We start from the raw sequence: 21,005 nt of genomic DNA on the forward strand, positions 1-21,005 counted from the left end.
TACAGTACACACATAACAAGCAATTCCGTTTGGAAATATCTGAGTCTCCAATGTAATAGGATGTAATTTAAGAGGGATATTTGCTCCCTAACTTCCCCTCCAGCTAAGAAACATTTTTAATCCCAATTAGTATTTCAGGGGAAGTGTTTTCTCCCATCTCAGCATAGTAAATCGACATTATGTGTACATGAATGGAAAACAATCAGCTTCATTATTCAAGCTTGGTAAAGATAACAGAGGCAACCTTTTCCATCATACTGTCACAAAAGGTGAGAAGGAAATTAAACCCAAGGAAGAAAAAAAGTGAGAAGTCTCTTTAATGTCATATTAAAGAAGCCAGAGCTGCATCGCTCCCTGTTATTAGCGAAAAAACTTTTGCCTACAACTTGGAGAAGTCAGCTCAAAGTCTTGGATGGTGACTCGGTCACACACACATGCACAGATTTAGCCTCACGTGCACATATAAGAGTTCATGGTATTTAATGTTTTACAATAGATAAATATTGCTTGTGCTTTTTTGATGTAGCAGTGCTGAGATTTGGTCTTCATTATAATATGATTCACAATATAGTTATTATTTGTATATTATATAGGAATGCAAGTTAACCCATCACAATACACAATGCTATTCAAAATTCACGTTCAGCTCTGCTACATATGTATATCATCTGATGTTTCCACAGTTACATATAACAGTGATCTAGTAGACATGCTGCACTTATGATATCAATTTAGTAATTACAGTAATGCAGAATCAAGCATTTCACATACATGGCTAGATATTATATACTGTGTATTATCTATACCAGCTGTCAATCATACAAGTAGCTGGTTATTGACTTCACACAGTAATGGTGGTGCTGGAGATAAACCACTGTCATAACTCTCCAAGTACAAGCAACTTGTTACCACCCATGTTTATCTTGTAAACTATACTCAAAGCTGAAGACAACTTACAGGTATAGCAAAGCTGAGTTTATGATACCAAAACTTGCTACCTGATTTTACATAGGACTAGTTAACTCATAAATGCAGGTCTATATAATGAAAGGCCACATTCAGCTCTGCTACATGTGTAACCACAACAAACATCGTCATTTGCTTTACTTACATATATATATATATATATATATCTTTTTCTAGCCAGTCTCTCTCAAACTCAATCCCTTGCATAGCTCTATTGTATCTATATACATTTCCATATCATTATTGTGCACATTATAACATCATACCTCTTTCCTATGGACCAAATTCGGTGTTGAAACAGAGATCCTTAGGCAACCCAAGATACTTCAGATTCTGTAAAAGAAACAATGCAGCCCATCAGCTATTTTTTATTCCTTGGTGCCCAGTTTTCACTTGTGAGTCAGGCAACTTTCACTGAGAAGAGAAGAACACAATTTTAAAAAGGGAAACCAATGAGCAGCCAAGCTGGAGCCCGCTGTCCCCCTCCTCCTTCCTCCTACCCCCTCCATGCTGATTCAATGAACAAGCCCGGAGAGATTTACGTAAGAAGTCATTCATAAGTAAAAGTCTGAAGATGCATTGGCTGCACTCACTAACCAAACAAAAGAAACTCAGTACAATTTCTAATATGGTACAGAAATTCCTCACTGATCAAAAACCACCTTGCATCTGTTCATTCAAATGTAAAATTGGGCAAAGTCTAGAACAAAGGACGATTTCTCCAAATTGTGTCTGTAATAGGTAGCTTGTTTCATTAGTCTGACAAACAACATGCATATGAGCTGTGATATAAGAGATCCCTGTAACCTTCCTTTACATTTCTCCCTTTAATTGGACGCTCTGTGTACCTAATTAGAAGCCGCCGTCTTTTAATGTTACATTGCCTTTTATGCAAATCAACAATGCATCTGGGCTGGCCTATTAAATCATTATTAATTAGGAATTACAGTACTCCCGGAGAATGCTGCCATTATTGGAAGCCGCTTGCTCCATTTTTCTTGTGCTGTAGGCTGCTGACAGGCATCTAATTGTGAAGAGATTATAGTGTTGATACTTGGCTGTCATCTGAGCAGCAAGTTTTATGAGTGAAACTTATTGGGTCTTTAATCCTGATGAGTCATGAGGAGGAGAGAATACAATTCTGTGCGCCGTTCCCTCCAGGGGAATGCAGAACTACACTTTTGTTTGCTGCGCAGTATTTAATATACCTCAGATTAATTCTATTTCTTAATTAGCGGCTTCCCATACTCGAGAGAAATGAATTTTATGCTCATTTCAAAGTACATGAATTCATTTGTTACATAGATGATGATGAGGATTCTACAAATGGAACCATCTGGCTTGCTAATAAAATAGGTGTTGGATACCTACAATATATAGTTTGCCCTAAACAATGAGGACACAAGTCACAGAGTTGTCCTTTAATATTCTATTCAAACAAAACATAACATACCAGTACGAGCAGGGGCCGTTGACTATTTTTCCACACTCATTGAATATCAAAAGTTCCATAGAATAGATACAAATTTGGCAGCCTGATGCAATACTTGTAGATACCTCTGTAAGCCCTCGTTAACATCAGCATTTGGATTCCGTCTGGGGGAGTCCGCATGCAGACCCCCCCCCCCGAACGGAATACCAAACGCAAGTGCAAGCGCTGCTGCAGTAAAAGCACACATACCCCTTGCCGCGACCTCTCCGCAGGGATCTTGTGGACAGGAAAGTAATTCACCATCTAATTTCCTGTCCACATGATTCGTGCGGGCAGTGCGCGGCAAGCACGTGGACCCTAATATAGTCTATGGGGTCCGTGTGTTTTTACAGCACAGCGCTTGCGGACTCTCTCGGACGGAATCCAAACGCTGATGTGAACGAGGGGTAACCTGGTATTGAGGTTCCATATGGTTACAAACACAATCCACGCTTTATTCATAAGGTTCTGCTTGAAATAATACCATGACAGGGAGATTCATGATAAAGGGTCTTTAAATTTGGTGTCCATGAGTGAGTAGTGAAATATTCGACATTCGATTTGAGTAGACCCTCAATATTCAACTATTTGACCAAATATCAAATCCCATTATAGTCTATGGGGAAAAATGCTTGTCTCAGTGGAAACCACAATTCAACTAAGGAGAGTCACCAAGTCCACAATTAAACCTCTGGAATGCACCTGGGACAGCGGGGAAAGCATGCCTGGGTGCATATAACACGCCAAAGTCCCAGGATTACCCCACTATCACAGCCTATCAACTAGACACTCTAAACTCAATATGGAAAGTGGAAAAATACTTGGAAACCTTCTTTCCTCTACATTAGTATGGACAGAAACACAAATTTTAAGCTAAAGAAACATTAGCATGCACCGCTTTAACTCACATTGCCGATGACAACCACAGATGTCATAGGCAATGGGAAATCCAACAGCCCCCACCCTTAACTGTCATTGTGTATGTGTGTGTGATGTGGTGAGACCTCAAAAAAATACTTTTCTGCCCTTTGAGGTGAGCCCTTGCAAATTAAGTTAGAGGCCCTTAAGCTGAGCTACCAGCAGAGACTGAGGCACTTGAGGTGAATTGAGCCTTTTACCAGCAGAGTTTTTGGCCCTTGGGGTGAGTTGAGCTTATAACCAGCAGCATGGTTTTTGGCCCTTTTGGTGAGTTGGGCCTTGTAGCAGCAGAGTTTTAGTTATTGGCCCTTTGGGTGAATTGAGCCTTTAACCAGCAGACTTTTAGTTTTTGGCCCTTGAGGTGAGCCATAAAAAAATTAGTTTTCAGGTCCTTGGGGTGAGCAATAAAAAATTATTTTTAAAGCCCTTGGGTTGAACCATGAAAAAATTATTTGTAACGCCTCTGGGGTGAGCCATGAAAAAATTATTTGTAAGGCCCTTGGGGTAAGCCATGAAACAATTATTTGTAAGGCCTTCTGGTGAGCCATGAAAAAATTATTTGCAAGGTCCTCGGGGTGACCCTTAATGGGATGGTTTTAAATGTTTTTCAACGGTGATGATGGTGGTGGTGGTGGAGGAGGAGGAGGAGGAACTTGTGAGCTGGAACAGAAACATGGAACTGTGTCTCGTCATTAGCACTGAGGATGGGACATGCTGGTAGCGAGTCCACAACCACTAAATCGCCAGGAGAGGCAGACTGTTGTGTTGTAACACGCCTGGAGCTGGTGACTGAGTGGCTGGTGCTAATGACGCTGGAAGCAATATCCGCTATCCACTGTAACATCGGTTCCTGGTGCTCAGGCCTCGTCAGCATTGTACCCTGCACTCTGCTTGACGTTGTGGATCCCTGGATCCCCAGCTGGATTTCCACGCCCCCGTCCTCATTCGCATCCCTTTGTTCTATCCTGACGCATTTTCATATGTGTACAAGTGTTTTTGGTTAAAGTATAATATACAATTGGGTCTAATTTCTCATATTCCACTGTTGTGGCTCAAATGTGTGGATATAACTTCAAATTTTATTTGGAATATTTAAAAAACACATATATACAAAAATTTGTGATATCACACGCAGGTGAGGAAATAACTCCCTAATAATATCTTGTATACCCAGTTTTCAAGAACTAGCCGTTCCTAAATTGATCTGGGCATTATGGAGTTAAACAGAATGACACAGTTCCCCACACAGATATATTGATTGTGGGAGTTGTAGGACAAGGAGTTGTAAGTAAGGAGTTGTAAGGACACTCTGCTAAAATAATCGCAGGCAGTATTGGCTGGATAGTGCTGGAGCTACAGATGTAATACTATGTTGACCAGAATATACACCCCCTACTAATGTATAGGAGGGAAGCAGCTGGATACAACACAATTGTTGCTGAATACTAGCAACAAAAGATTAAACACTGTGATATTTTATAGTGTTAAAGTGCTCCTGCCTAATTGAAAGTGTGCCTTCTGATGAGTTTATGACCACTACACCCATAGTTACAAAACATCAAGGGTCAATAGAGACATCCTGATAACATCCTGGCTCTTTCCTGCCAGCGCCTGAGAATGGGTATCTCAAGGGACAACTGGCACAAGCGCCGCAAGACCGGAGGCAAAAGGAAGCCATACCACAAGGAGAGGAAGTATGAACTGGGCCGTCCAGCCGCCAACACAAAGATCGGCCCACGTCGTATCCACACTGTGAGAGTTCGCGGTGGAAACAAGAAATACCGCGCTCTGAGGTTGGACTCCGGCAACTTCTCCTGGGGCTCTGAGTGCTGCACCCGCAAGACCAGGATCATCGATGTCGTCTACAATGCTTCAAACAATGAGATGGTTAGAACCAAGACCCTGGTGAAGAATTGCATTGTCCTGATCGACAGCACCCCCTACAGACAGTGGTATGAAGCTCACTACATCACACCACTTGGACGCAAGAAGGGAGCTAAATTGACTCCTGAAGAAGAAGAAATTCTTAACAAGAAAAGATCCAAGAAAACTCAGAAAAAATACGAAGAGCGCAAGAAGACGGCAAAAATCAGTCCTCTGCTGGAGGAGCAGTTCCAACAGGGAAAGCTGCTTGCCTGTATAGCCTCCAGACCCGGCCAGTGCGGCAGAGCTGATGGATATGTCCTCGAAGGCAAGGAGCTGGAGTTCTGCCTGAGGAAGATCAAGGCCAAGAAAGGCAAATAAACTTCTCCCCCAATTGTTCGCTCCAAATAAACAAATTTGCTACATTGGAATGTTGTCTCTAACAACCTCTGTCCCGCAAGGCTCTCATATAGGCATGGGAAAGAGAATGTGTTTAAACCCTATGCCGGAGAAATACGAGCACAGATGGTAGACGTAAAAACTCTCTACGCGTTCCCCTTGGCATTAGACAATATACCAGGTTCATCAGGAGAGTGCAACTACATAAGTCAATAGTTATGGACCCTAAGATGAAGAAATGTGGTAAAAACCACAGTTCTCGGCACCCTGCTGGTGGATGCCGATACTTATGTTAAGCCTTAACAGTAGGCATGGTTTAGATGGGAGCAAAAAAAGAAAAAAACTGGGAGTATTTTAGAGTGCTGCTATGGTGGATAATTGCACATCTAATTCATTATATACAACTTTTTTAAAAAGACAAAAAAGTTTTGTACAAGCTCAATCCACTTACTAACTTGGCTTAACAATGCACTAAAAACTGTTAGCAAAATCTGGTGCCCTTCACCTATATAATCTCAAACAATTTATGAACCAGCATGAGAAATTTTGTTAAATTTCATGCAAAAGACACACAAAGTCAGAAAAGTGGCATAAAAATTCCTTCATGATAAACAGACCTCATTGTTTTGCCCAGACTATTTAACTATTTAAGGTAGGCATAGACATTCCATCTACATGGATGCTGGACAAATCCATGAATTTTAGTGGGACTAGCCAACCATCTAGTATGTAGGCTCTATAGTGATTTACTATGTGAAATGCATTAGGATCCATGAACCAATAAACAGTGTGTGAAAATTTGTAACATCTTTGTCCGTCCGTCCGGGCTTTGGTGCTATCCTCCGGCTGCATGTTGTGGCACAGGAGACGTGTCCGGCTGTGATTTCTTCTTGATTTTCCACCGCACCCATTGGTTCACATTCACATTGGTGCTTGCTATTGCCTTGTGCATGCTGTCATTATTCTTGCTGTTTTGTTATCTGTATTCTTATTTCTGACCTCTGGCTTTACCTTTGACTATTCTTTTGGATTACAATGTTGTACTGCATTACTCGACTGTTACCAAACTCTTGGCTAGCCGACCTCCCTTTTTTGTGTATCTTGTCTTCGTTCTGTGTCACACGTATACCTAGGAAGGGCTTGTCGACCAGTTGTCACCTGTCGCTTAGGACAGGATAGGCAAACAGGAAAGGACAGGGAAGGGTTCAGCTTATGGCTCACTGTCTTGTCGTGCCCCTCCCTCCAGGGTTCACCAGCAGCGACTGGGAAATTGCTCCTCTAGCAATTCCCTTACAACATTGCTATATGTTTCTGCAATTGATATAATTTATTTATCATTAATAAATCTAATCTATAGGAGTTTTCTGGAATAGCTACTTCAACATGTAAACTTTACAGACATTTTACAGACTTTACACAATGTTGTAGAACACTGCTCACCATTTTCTTTTCGACATACTATATATGTTTCATTTTCTGTCTACAAATGCATTACTAATATGCATTTCATTTTAATGCATGCCATGAATTTGTGATTTGAGCAACAAAGTTTCACAACAATCCTATAGAATTATAATCCATGTTAAAAAAAAATGTTGCCTACGGCCAGAGAACACAGAGGGATAGCAAAATGGGGGCATTGTCAGAAACTATTTTGTCTTATTTCAAGAGTTGAGCTCTTTGGAGCTTCATGTCCCTCCAGCGGTGAGAAAGATACCTTTGTAAAAGGCAGTAGTCTATAAGTAATGACAGCAAACGGTGGGCAGTGATGGCAGAGTTACACAGAAAATAAGTCATAGCATGCATGGCTTCAGATATACCTACTGTACATGTATACACTGTGATTCTGATTGCCGAGATGTCTGCGTTCTTTACATGATTGCAGATGACAGGTTAATAATTTAGTGATGGCTTATAAAACCTGACAATGGGTAAAGAAAACCAACTCCAGAACCCTTGCTTTGTTATCGGAGTGAATAATGTGAGCTTTCTGGGTAACTAGTCAGCTACACAGATTCATCTCAATATATCATCTCAATATATCAGTCTATTTTCTTGATTGTTTTGTCAATTGAAGTAATAGTTCGAGAAATGTACAAAGCTGTAAGTGCCGTTTAGAATTACATGTGTACTGAAGTATGTTGCACGCATTCAGTACCATTGGCAGGACATAGTAGATATCTTTCTATAGTGATCCCATACGCCAGTGTTTCTGTAGATACAGATAATTGACATGATGCAATTTGCAAAAATATAAGCATTTTTCAAATTACAGCATTTCCGCTGCAGATTTGTTTTTTGCAATGTGTGAATGGGATTAGCCAGAATCCATCCACTTTGCAGGTATTGTAAAAAGCAGCATTTTTTGTCGCTGTGTTTTGGTTGCAACACTGCGTTTTCACAACGTGGAGCCCAGCCTAAATCCTGATTGCGTACATGTACTCTATGCGGACATTTATTAAAGTACTGGTGTCCACCATCAGGGTGCCAGGAACTGCGGTTTTGACCATAAGCGTTTGTTATTTTCCAAATGTTTGTTATGTTGAAATGTGTTGAGAGTTTATAGAGAAGTCAGAGGGGGCCATAGTATGCTTAGACACTCTACTCAATGGGGACCTCCCCTAGTTACCTGCTTAATACTTTGGGAGCTTGACTCCTTTTACATAGGAAGAATATGCAAATCTGACTTCCATGATGTAATTAGGAAGCCAGTGCCTCAGGCATGCACACCAATAGAGGGCGCTCACTGAGAATGTGCAAGTCTATCTTCCATGATGTAATTAGGAAGACAGAGTCTCAGTCAAGCAAACCAATAGAGGGTGCTCCCTTTAACATCATGCCAACCTTCTCAGAGGCCTTTGTTTGCAATGATGTTGGGATTTTACCAGGTGCAGTCTGGCATGATGTAAAAGGGAGCGCCCTCTAATGGTTTGCTTGACTGAGACTCTGTCTTCCTAATTACATCATGGAAGACAGACTTGCACATTCTCAGTCAGCGCCCTCTATTGGTGTGCATGCCTGAGGCACTGGCTTCCTAATTACATCATGGAAGTCAGATTTGCATATTCTTCCCATGTTCCCACACAACTAAATGGTGGTCTCTCCCTATGGAGTGACGATATCCCCCTCAATACTTTTACATAGTGTGTATGTGTGTATGAGGGAATATGGGATTTTGACTTTGCGTTAGAGGGGTCCCTGATCTATTCCTATGTATTTAGACATTACCCTCTACTTTAGTTTTATACTTGTAGCTCAGGTAGGTTTCAAATTCTGTTGACATAGGAACATTCATTTAGGAAATTTTTCCTTTAACGTAGGATTGCCACTATTTAACTTGACTGGAGTGCAGTCATTCATATATTTCCTTAATCAATATATTGCTTTAGTGGTGCTACTTTTGATACCCCTTAGTGCACACCTAACCCTGTGGAAGTGCTATCTGGGGTTATAGCAGCGACTTTGTCAATTCTTTGGCTGCTATAGCTATTTTTTTCAAAACCTACCTGAAATGGTGACTGAATAACTGGTACATGATATGCTATACGGGGAACTTGGTTGATTTATTACACATTTGGATTGATTATAGAGACATATCTATACAAATCTTTATTTAAACATTATGTTTTAACTTTACCCTTCTAGGCCACACGGTGGCTCAGTGGTTAGCACTGCAGCCTTGCAGCGCTGGAGTCTTCGGCTTGAATCATACCAAGGGCAAAAACCCCCACCTCTGCGTGGAGTTTGTATGTTCTCCCCGTGTTTGTGTGGATTTCCATCCCATACTCCAAACAGACATACTGATAGGGAAAAAATGTACATTGTGAGCTCTATGTGGGGCTAACAATCTACATAAAAAAAAACCCAACCGTTACCATTCTGACATCATTGCTGTTTAATAGTCTAATTTTTTTTTTTTTTAAATGTAGTTTGTGAGCCCCAAATAGAGCTCATAATGTACATTTTTCCCTATCAGTATCGGAGGAAATCCACGCAAACACAGGAAGAACATACAAACTCCTTGCAGATGTTGCTCCTGGCAGGATTCAAACCAGGACTCCAGCGCTGCAATGCTAACCACTGAGCCACCGTGTTGCCCCTGTTTAATAGTGCCTGCAGATGTAGTTATAACATCGATATATTGCTTATTTGGGCTGTTCTGAAGCTGTCAGCTATTACTGTTGCTGCTGAGCTGTGACCAGCTCCTGGGGTAGGATTCACAGATTCACAGTCCTTACAGTGAAGAAGTCTTGTCAACTCTAGAGATTAAACCTTTTTTGTCTCGACGAAGGGAGTGCCCCCATAACTTTTGAGGGGACTTTAAATGGGACAGCTTTTTCCCCATGCTTCTTGTATGGGCCATTTATATATTTATCCATTTTATCATAAATGCCTCTTCTAAAGGCTAAACAAATTTAACTCCTTTATACTCTCCCCATAACTAAGGCCGGGTTCACATCTACGTCTCGGCCTCTGTTCTGCAGGTTTCCGTTTCCTGCCTGAAACTGGGCAGGAGACTGAAACCTGCAGGCATTTTTCAAACCAATTCATTTGAATGGGTTTGAAGGGTTTGAAAAGTGTCCGGCCGTGAGCGTCGGTGAGCATTTTATGCTCTCCTTGGCTAAACCATTTTTTTTTTAACTGGACACAAAGTTGGACATGCAGGACTTTGTGTCTGGTTTTAAAAAAATGGTTTCGCTGCTGAGAGCATAAAACGTTCATCGGTGCATGCAGAAGACGGAAACCTCAGAACGGAGACCGAACGCTGGTGCGAACCCAACGTCAGATCTTCTCCTCATCAATTTTGTGGCCATCTGTTGTACCTTTTCCAGTTCTAGTACAGCCTTTCTATGAAGTGGAGCCCAGAACTGAAGTGCATATTCCAGATTGGGCCACACCAATGAGATATGAGTGGTAATACTATATCCCTGTCCTCTAAGTTCATACCCATTTTAATACATGATAATATCCTTCTGGCCTTAGAAGCAGCTGATTGACATTACATGTTATTTAATTTTTGGTCTACAAGTACACTCAGGTCCTTCCGCACCAGTGACTCTCTCAGATTTAATCCCAACTAGGACATATGTTGCATTCAGATTACATTTATCCACATTGAACCTCCTATACCATGTGGATGCCCAAACACTCAGTCTGTCCAAGTCTGCTCCTAACCTACATGCATCCTCTATAGACTATACTACTATACTGTACTATATAGCTTTGTGTCTGCATTGCTGCAAAAGACACAGCAGTGCACAGATAGTGCTATTAATCCCATTCTATATTATTAATAAATAAGCTAAATAACAGTGGAGCTAGCACTGAGCCCTGGGGTACACCACATAACAGAGGACCGGTCTGAGCTGCAGTCATTGACCACAACTCTCTGGATACAATTCTTCAACTAGTTTTCTATCCAATTACAAGCTATATTTTCCAAACCAATGGACCTGATTTTACCCATTAAACATCAAATGTAAAATGTGACCCATCTCCCGTTCTCACTTGTCACTTTCTACAAATGTTGGCAGAACAGGGCTGAGGTTGGGGCAGGATGGGACATTTGGACATGTACAGCCAAGAAGAAAAATAAGGAAGGACTCATCTGTAATTGTCATGATAGTTGACTAAAGTAGTATGATCTCAGTGGCGTAACTAGGAATGGCGGGGCCCCGTGGCGAACTTTTGACATGGATCCCCCCCCCCCGACACCGACGCCGAAGACCTCGACCGACCCCCTCCTATTCATTCCTACGTGTTCTATTATCCCCCATAGTGGGCCATGCACACAGTATTATCCCCCATAGTGGCCCCTGCACACAGTATTATCCCCCATAGTGGCCCCTGCAAACAGTATTATCCCCCATAGTGGCCCCTGCAAACAGTATTATGCCCCAATAGTGGCCCCTGCACACAGTATTATCCCCCATAGTGGCCCCTGCACACAGTATTATCCCCCATAGTGGCCCCTGCACACAGTATTATCCCCCATAGTGGCCCCTGCACACAGTATTATCCCCCATAGTGGCCCCTGCAAACAGTATTATCCCCCATAGTGGCCCCTGCAGACAGTATTATCCCCCATAGTGGCCCCTGCACACAGTATTATCCCCCATAGTGGCCCCTGCACACAGTATTATCCCCCATAGTGGCCCCTGCACACAGTATTATCCCCCATAGTGGCCCCTGCACACAGTATCATCCCCCATAGTGGCCCCTGCACACAGTATTATGTCCCATAGTGGCCCCTGCACACAGTATTATCCCCCATAGTGGCCCCTGCACACAGTATTATGTCCCATAGTGGCCCCTGCACACAGTATTATCCCCCATAGTGGCCCCTGCACACAGTATTATGTCCCACTGTGGACACCCATAAACAATTATTATACTCTGGGGTCTTTTCAAACCCCAGAGTATAATAATCGGAGACCCGGGGGAATAAAAATATAAAAAACTACTGTTTCTTACCTGTCCCCTGGCTCCTACGCTGTCGGCCTCCGCTGCCGTCCTTCTGCAATGACGTCGGACGTCACATGACCCGGAACGCAGGCCGGGTTCATGTGACGTCAGAGACGTCAGACGACAAAGAAGGAGGCCTGGCAGGATCGTGGAGAAGTAAGTAACAGTGTTTTTTATGTTTCTTACCTCTCCCGGTCCGCCAATCATTATACTCGGGGGTCCGAAAAGGCCCCCGAGTATAATGATAGCAGCGGTAGCGGCTGTCACTGGGCCCCTAATGTCCCGGGCCCTGTGGCAGCTGCCTCTGCTGCTATGGCGGTAGTTACGCCACTGTATGATCTTTACAAATATGTTTAGGTTTCTTTACCTTAACAATTATCTCATTTTGTCAAAGTTAGAAATGTTTAGATATTTAGATGGTTACTTTTTGCCCTATATTGACAGTAAGCCTAGTTGGGTATTTGAGAAGCTTTATGAGATTATATAACTAGCTAAGGGCTCTCTGTGTATAACAGCACATTTTCTAGGTATGGTGTAGGAAGTCTTAAGCAGTCCCCCGTATGTTATATACCATAGGTCAGAGAATAATGGGTGTAAATCAATTACTGCCTGCAATTGTAAAGCCTTTTTCTTTTCCTTTAACATGATGCTTGAGGGTGTGAATACCTCTTAAGTTATACTATTATACTGTCTTCAAGTGTCTGGCAATCCTAACCACATACAAAAGAGAATCAGAAGTTTAGGATGCAAGACAATGGTGTAGCTTAAAATAGCTCCAGCAAATGGTACTTCAGTAAGCATATAAGTACTGTACAGTATACAATATACAGTATTAATGGACTTTACCTTTCAAGTCCTTTATGTTTTTTTCATTTTATGTGAACAGTCATGTGAAAAAGTTTTAGGCAGGTGTGGAAAAAATGCTACAAAGTGGCAATGTTTTCAAAAACAGAGGTATTAATGGTTTATCTTTGTCAATTTACAAAATTAAGTGAATGAACAAAAGCAAAATGTGGATGTAACCTTCTATTTCTTTAAGCAATCCCAGACAGACTGCATGATGCTGAGATCAGAGCTTTGTGATTTCCAAGAGTCACTAATCACTAATCACTAGCTGAGTACACCAAATATTCATTTGGTTTAAATTACCAGATTGTATATTCATTCTATTTTTGAAGCCATTCTTAGTTTTCAGCAGTTTTTTGCCTAAAACTTTTGCATAGTACTGTTTGTCCAAAGTTCTGATTATTTTTTTATATATCTGTACAGCAGTTGACACTCTAAATTTCTGATACAGGGTTCAAAATTCACTATAAAGCCATAGAGTTAGACAGTGGAAGTGAACTCAGTAATAGGACAGTATACGATAGGCTCCTCAGCTCCATCTAGTGGAAGCAGCAATTAACCAGAATGGAATTACTTGACGCTTTGTATGTGGAATTAATGTAGTGCTCTTCAGGGAATTAGAGCTCCAACCCCTGAAAATATACATTATAACAGAAATTAATTAAGAATGTTTCGCTAAAAAGTAGTATGGTAATAACATTCACTTTGAACTTTATACCCCTCCGCTGAAAATCTGCAGCTGTATGACATGGTTTATTCACATACAGTATAAACATCCATAGAATACAACTGTTATTACAAGCTCCACATATTGGACTCTTTGAATAGACCTACAGACCTCATAAATATATAAATGCCCTTTAAGCCGTGGTGCGAAATCTTTATTTTATGATATCCATCATGTAACATTACTACATGTATCATCATGCCATACTGAATAGTAGCTGCATACATTATAATAATGAAGCATTAATCTGTATAATTATGCGGTGCCGTCTACAGTAATTACTTCATTTTACAATTAGCATGATCTGTCATTGTGCCCCTGCCCCATTACTGTGCCTTTGGTAATCTATTGTTTTTGTATTGTCCTAATGTAAAAAATGTTTTGTCTTTTCCTGCAGTTCTATACATTATAACATTTATGAGTAAATCCAGAAAAATATACCCTGGCATTCAAAAATGGTTTTGGCAATAAATTGTACATTACATGCCAGTGGTCACAAAAAAATGAACTGGCGTAAAAGTTAGTTGTCACTCAAGAGCCGCTATTTATTTCTTGTTTTTACTTTTCCACACTTCAGTACCCTTTCAATAATTCTCCTGATACAGAGGCTCTGTCGTTGTTAGACTTTTCAAAGAAATAGTTTCACATTACTGAGAATGTCTTACAGAACTGAATCATTTCTTATATGAGAAAAGCCCAAAAAACCCACCAGACCAAAGATGTTGTGATGAATTATGTGACCAGGTAGTCAAAACAGCTCATCCACATCACTTGTCAGATTCCATTTTACGTCTTTCAGTTTCTATATCTCTTTTTGTCCTTCTCTAGAATTGTAATGGGCTGGCACCCCAGCCAATATGTCAATACATGCTTCAATTCACACACAGAAAAGAAGATCTCCTTTTGTTTGGGCCCTGGATAGCTGGGTGGTTTTATGCATCAGCAAGCAGTGGCTTCCCTCACAGTAGGGGCTGTGCAGTAATTGCTAGAACACATTATAGCGGCCAATCTGTTCTTTCTCTCTTTTCAAAGCACAAAACTTGCATGGAACTTAAAGACAACACCAATGTTGACTGCTTACAAAGTAGCGTAGAAATAGATTGGATACACTACAAAAAGGATCATGTTGGGAACAACAGTTTTAAGGCATGTCATTTCCATGGGTGCTAAGATATTCACTTGTTCAGGATATGGTAGGTTTCATGCTCCAAATAAAATGGAAATGAATAAATGTTCTACAAGGGCAAGCAACGTATTTAAAGGCCTTAGATCTTTCATAACGGGTGATTCTTCTAAATTTAGAAAGGATAAATATATATACATGTGTGTGTATATATATATATACTGTATATATATATATATATATATATATATATATATATATATACACATATATATATATATATATATATATATATATCCTACTTCCTACTAAAAAAAGCTGAATGGATTTGAATGAAATTCGGCACACAGATAGTGTGTAACCTCAATTAACACATAGGCTACTTTTTATACCAGTAACTGACATGGCTTCACGACTGTTATGAATTTATGTTCACATACTATATTAAGCAGCTCTTGCAGCTATTTATCTCAGAATCTGATAACGCCAGGTCTGTTATCTCTCTATCTAAACACTCAGCTAACCCTCAGTGGATTCTGTACATGCATTTGCATATTATCTGATCTGCTCCAGACAACATGCTGACAAACTGAATGGGAAAACACCTTTAATTCAGGTTGGCAGTTTGCTACTTTTAAAAATGGAAAAAGAAAATCTAATTTGTTGCAAAATTCTAAAACAACAACAGCTATGAATGTAGCCAGAAGTCAACAGAGTTCTCCTCAAACGGAGCTGAGGGGGATCATCGGCACCAACAACATGCTCATTATATGGTGTCCCAGTGAGCTGCTGAGATGCCAGAACAATCACGGGCACAGCGCGAGGAATGAGTTCAGCGGCAGTCCACCCACAGCTGCCGAAAGGCCGGATCAGGCAAACCATCGACGGCAGCAGTTTGCTGAATATAGGCGGATCATCGACACCAACAACACGCAGAGATGAAGTCGCGGGCAGAGGCTTGCAAATATATATATATATATATATATATATATATATATATATATACACACACATTTACCATTTTTTTGGTGCTTATGTATTGTATGCTATACATATACCATACAGTCTATACTATGCAAAATATTGTATAATTAATAATTACGTAGCGTTTAATGAATTGTAATTTAGATATTAGTGCTGAATGTGTCTGTAAATAATAAAGACACATTGCAGTAATAAGAACCACGATACATTTTGACTTTTTAATAAAAGCTGCTTACACCTACATTAGTCCTCTGCTGATTATCAGTGACACAACTTGAAAAAGTCTGAAAAAGTATATAATACATAGAAAAGACTAAAAGATTCTTTTGAAGCATTTTCTGGGACTTTGATAATCATGGCCCCTTCTAGTGCTTTTCAAACTTTTCACACCCGGTACCCCCTAGTAAAAAGAAATCTCAACCCAGTAACCCCCCCCCACACACACACACACACACAAAGCTGTCAGATAGAATCTGTTGCGACTTTCCGCTCCGGATTAGGCCCAAATGAATCCGCAGAATCCACCTGAAGAAAGGGCAGCTTGCTTCTTTGTTCCTGATCGCGGAAAAGGAAATGACTGGCTCCCATTAATTTCAATGGAAGGTGGCAGGATTTTGACGCGGATTCCACGACAAAATCCTGACCATTTTGCCCCTTGTGAACTATCCCTAAGTGAATGCACAAGACAGAAATGCACAAGACAGAAATATAAATCATTTCAATATTTAGTGTGACCAGCTTTTGCCTTCAAATAGCATCAATTCTTCTAAGTACACTTACACAGTTTTTAAAGGGATTCTACCACTAAACCAAGTTTTTTTCTAATTACCACGTCAGAATAGCCTTAAGAAAGGCTATTTGTGTCCTACCTTTAGATGTCTTCTCCGCGCCGGCCTTCCGTAGAAATCCTGTTTTTCACCAGTATGCAAATGAGTTCTCTCGCAGCACTGGGGGCGGGCCTCAGTGCTCAAACAGCACTGGGGGCATCCCCAATGCTGCAAGAGAACTCTCCAGTGCTGCCTCCATATTCTTCAGGAACGTCCTCTTCACGCGTCTTCTTCCGGCGCAGGCAGTGAAACTTGTAGGCCTCGGGCAGAGCCGACTGTGCATGCCCACAGGCCACAAGAAAATGGCTGCTTACACAGTAAGTAATTTTCTTGTGGCCTGTGGGCATGCGCAGTCGGCTCTGCCCGAGGCCTACAAGTTTCACCGCCTGTGCCGGAAGAAGACGCGTTCCTGAAGAAGATGCAGGCGGTGCTGGAGAGTTCTCTCGCAGCAGTGGGGACGCCCCCAGTTCTGTTTGAGCGCTGAGGCCCGCCCCCAGTCCTGTGAGAGAACTCATTTGCCGAGAAGACATCTAAAGGTAGGAGAAGAATAGCCTTTCTTAAGGCTATTTCTATGTGTTAGGGACAAAAAATTCGAATGATAGGATCCCTATAGGATACAATAGTGCCATTTATGACTGCCTCAGTTCTTGTCTTCCCTTCATCTTTAATGTCAGCTTGTATATACTCCCAATGCTGTCCCCAACTTCAAGATACGCACGCCCTTTGACCCTTTGACCTTACGTAGTGATAGCAGCAGAGGTCTTCAGAGGTTTGTAGAGACAGAAATGACCACAGGGAGGAGACCGGGCACTGCCTGACATGTGAAGCAGGAGGGCCGCCTTAGTGGTCAGCAGCTCCCTAACAACCAGCAGAAAAATGTTGCTGGAAGCTAGGAAGAGCAAGTTTTTTAAATCATTGCAGTACTGACAAGTACCCCCCAAGGCTGTGCTTGTACCCCTGTAGTATGTGTACTGCATTTTGAGAACCAATGACCTCTTCTAACTGGGAAAAATATGCAAATCTGTTTTTCAAGATGTAAATAGGAAAACAGTGCCTCTGCTTGTTGTTTTCCTATTTACATCTTTGAAAACAGATTTGCATATTTTTCCCATAATCCCCCCAGTGGAGCGAAAATGGCTTTGTAAGTCTCTATACGTCTGTGAAGGTGCTCACTCCTCAAGGAATGATATTATTCCCAGATCCCTATTCTAACTGGACATAGTATATACAGGAAGGATTTTTTTTTTTCAGGGTTTTTTCAAGACTATAATATTAATAGCGTATGTTTTCTGAGTGCTGTGTTCTTTTTATTTACCTAGGTACAGCTCCATAAATATAGTTGTGGCTTTGCCTGGTACTGCAGCTTATTTTTCTTCACTTAAATAGCACTGAACGGCAGCCATAATCAAATGTACAAAGCAGTGTCTGGGTAAACAAGAACGGTATGCAGTGCTTGTCAATTCCAATTACAGAAGCCTTTTCTGAACCCTAAGAAAGCTGTCCAGACATACTCCTGCCCATAGGCCTCCACTATAGTAGCCTATGGGTACATTACAAATACCTCCCCAATTTTTAAGTCTCAAACTATTGGACATTGTAAGCCCCTTCTGTCCATCCCATAAGTTCTGATGTTTATGCATATATAGATAAGCTCTGGCTCTTTATGATTTTGTCCACATGTCAGTTCAGATAAAGAATTATATAAAGGGCAGACTAGATGAACCCTGTGGCCTTTTGTTGCCATCAGACTTCTATATTTCTAAGTGGCACAGTATAGTAATTTCCCATACATTTTTTTAACAAAAGTAAGGCAAGGGTTAAATATATTTATATCTGCATTTATCAATCAATTATCGAAATAGATTGGTATTAAAGGTAGAGCAGCAACTAAAAAAAAGATTTTGACATTTGTATAAGACCAGATTGACACTACCTTCAAGCATTACATTTTTCTTTGAAAAATGTCCCCCTAGTATAATGGTTAAGTACAGTGCTAACCCAAGTTTTCACTGTGTGCAGCTGACAAATTCAGTTCTGCTGTAACATACTGTACATCTGACACTGTTGTGTGATGTGAAGTGCTGAACTAATATAATTTGGGCTGTTCAGGGATTGCTGACAGCTGAGCAGGTTGCATAAGGTGCAAAAAACATAAGGTAACTACGGACAAGTGAAAAGACTCATAGCTGGAAGTCAGAGTCTATGCTGTGCTGAGCAGTCCTCTAAATAAAGGCTGGAAGAAAAGAGTTATGTATAAAAAAAATACCTGTAGTGTGAGAACCCTGAACAAAGTCTACTACCATATAGAGCCATCAGAATTCTTACACATCTACAACATGCTTAATGTGCAAAATATATAAATTACATATAAATATATAACATAAATAAATTATATGTACAATCAAATACATTTATATAGTTGGAATGTTTTATATTTATGTCTGTGTGGGGAAATAGTGGTTCATTGAATTTAATAGTAAGGACAAATAGAGACATACTGCACGTATTTACTTGAATAGCCTACCCTCATCTGATCAGTCATCACAAGCCCCTATACTCTCTTAGCATAGTTGTAGCCCTTTCATTTTGTTTGCCCAGTTATATAAACAGCAGTGATCTTCCCTGAGTGACCCTCAAGCTGTTGTAGAATCACATCTCCTACCATCTCCTGACAGTTGTGATGAGAGTTGTGGTGTTGCGGCAGCCACTCGTTGCAGACCGATAATAGTTAACATCTAGAGATGAGCGAACACTAAAATGTTCGAGGTTCGAAATTCGAATCGAACAGCCGCTCAATGTTCGTGTGTTCGAACGGGTTTCGAACCCCATTATAGTCTATGGGGAACATATACTCGTTAAGGGGGAAACCCAAATCCGTGTCTGGAGGGTCACCAAGTCCACTATGACACCCCAGGAAATGATGCCAACACCCTGGAATGACACTGGGACAGCAGGGGAAGCATGTCTGGGGGCATCTAACACACCAAAGACCCTCTATTACCACAAAATCACAGCCTAACAACTACACACTTTACACACTCAATACCACCTCTCTGACAGTAGGAAAACACCTTGAAACATGTGTATTTGGCACTTGCAGTGAGGAGAGCTTGACACCAGCAGTGAATTTGGCCCTTGTAGTAAGTTGAGGTTGGCACCAACATTTGTTTTGAAAATCAGGGTGGATTGAGCCTCTAACCAGCAGAGTTTGGGCAAATTCATGGTGGAGGGAGCCTCTAAAAACCCCAGTTTGGACCAATTCATGGTGGAGGGAGCCTCTAAACAGCCCAGTTTGGACCAATTCATGGTGGAGGGAGCCTCTAAAAACCCCAGTTTGGACCAATTCATGGTGGAGGGAGCCTCTAAAAACCCCAGTTTGGACCAATTCATGGTGGAGGGAGCCTCTAAACAGCCCAGTTTGGACCAATTCATGGTGGAGGGAGCCTCTAAAAACCCCAGTTTGGACCAATTCATGGTGGAGGGAGCCTCTAAAAACCCCAGTTTGGACCAATTCATGGTGGAGGGAGCCTCTAAAAAACCCAGTTTGGACCAATTCATGGTGGAGGGAGCCTCTAAAAAACCCAGTTTGGACCAATTCATGGTGGAGGGAGCCTCTAAAAACCCCAGTTTGGACCAATTCATGGTGGAGGGAGCCTCTAAAAACCCCAGTTTGGACCAATTCATGGTGGAGGGAGCCTCTAAACAGCCCAGTTTGGGCAAATTCATGGTGGAGGGAGCCTCTAAAAACCCCAGTTTGGACCAATTCATGGTGGAGGGAGCCTCTAAACAGCCCAGTTTGGGCAAATTCATGGTGGAGGGAGCCTCTAAAAACCCCAGTTTGGACCAATTCATGGTGGAGGGAGCCTCTAAAAACCCCAGTTTGGACCAATTCATGGTGGAGGGAGCCTCTAAAAACCCCAGTTTGGGCAAATTCATGGTGGAGGGAGCCTCTAAAAAACCCAGTTTGGGCAAATTCATGGTGGAGGGAGCCTCTAAAAAACCCAGTTTGGACCAATTCATGGTGGAGGAAGCCTCTAAAAACCCCAGTTTGGACCAATTCATGGTGGAGGGAGCCTCTAAAAAAACCAGTTTGGACCAATTCATGGTGGAGGGAGCCTCTAAAAACCCCAGTTTGGACCAATTCATGGTGGAGGGAGCCTCTAACCAGCCCAGTTTGGGCAAATTCATGGTGGAGGGAGCCTCTAACCAGCCCAGTTTGGACCAATTCATGGTGGAGGGAGCCTCTAAAAACCCCAGTTTGGACCAATTCATGGTGGAGGGAGCCTCTAAAAACCCCAGTTTGGGCAAATTCATGGTGGAGGGAGCCTCTAAACAGCCCAGTTTGGGCAAATTCATGGTGGAGGGAGCCTCTAAAAACCCCAGTTTGGACCAATTCATGGTGGAGGGAGCCTCTAA

The 21,005-nt window shown here is 41.5% G+C and overlaps 2 protein-coding genes across 3 annotated transcripts in view; one reads left to right on the forward strand and one right to left on the reverse strand.

The window, feature by feature from the left end:
* Window positions 1-21,005, reverse strand: part of CDH20 (cadherin 20) — a 334,567-nt gene that overhangs the window by 99,788 nt on the left and 213,774 nt on the right. The window contains exon 4 of one of the 2 annotated variants that reach the window (XM_075270927.1): window positions 1,233-1,299. The exons of the other annotated variant lie outside the window; for it this stretch is intronic. The gene's annotated coding sequence lies outside the window, so the exon portion shown is untranslated. The remainder of the gene's footprint in view (window positions 1-1,232; window positions 1,300-21,005) is intronic. 2 annotated transcript variants of the gene reach the window in all.
* Window positions 4,955-5,643, forward strand: LOC142200491 (small ribosomal subunit protein eS8-like). The gene has a single exon (XM_075270883.1). It carries the CDS (start codon window positions 4,973-4,975, stop codon window positions 5,597-5,599), a length of 627 nt encoding a protein of 208 aa, XP_075126984.1. The 5' UTR covers window positions 4,955-4,972; the 3' UTR covers window positions 5,600-5,643.

This window comes from Leptodactylus fuscus, chromosome 4 (genome assembly GCF_031893055.1).
Source record: "Leptodactylus fuscus isolate aLepFus1 chromosome 4, aLepFus1.hap2, whole genome shotgun sequence".
Classification (NCBI taxonomy): Eukaryota; Metazoa; Chordata; class Amphibia; order Anura; family Leptodactylidae; genus Leptodactylus; species Leptodactylus fuscus.

Excerpts from the sequence above, each read along its gene's own strand:
- LOC142200491 (XM_075270883.1), top strand. The coding sequence starts at position 4,973 with ATGGGTATCTCAAGGGACAACTGGCACAAGCGCCGCAAGACCGGAGGC.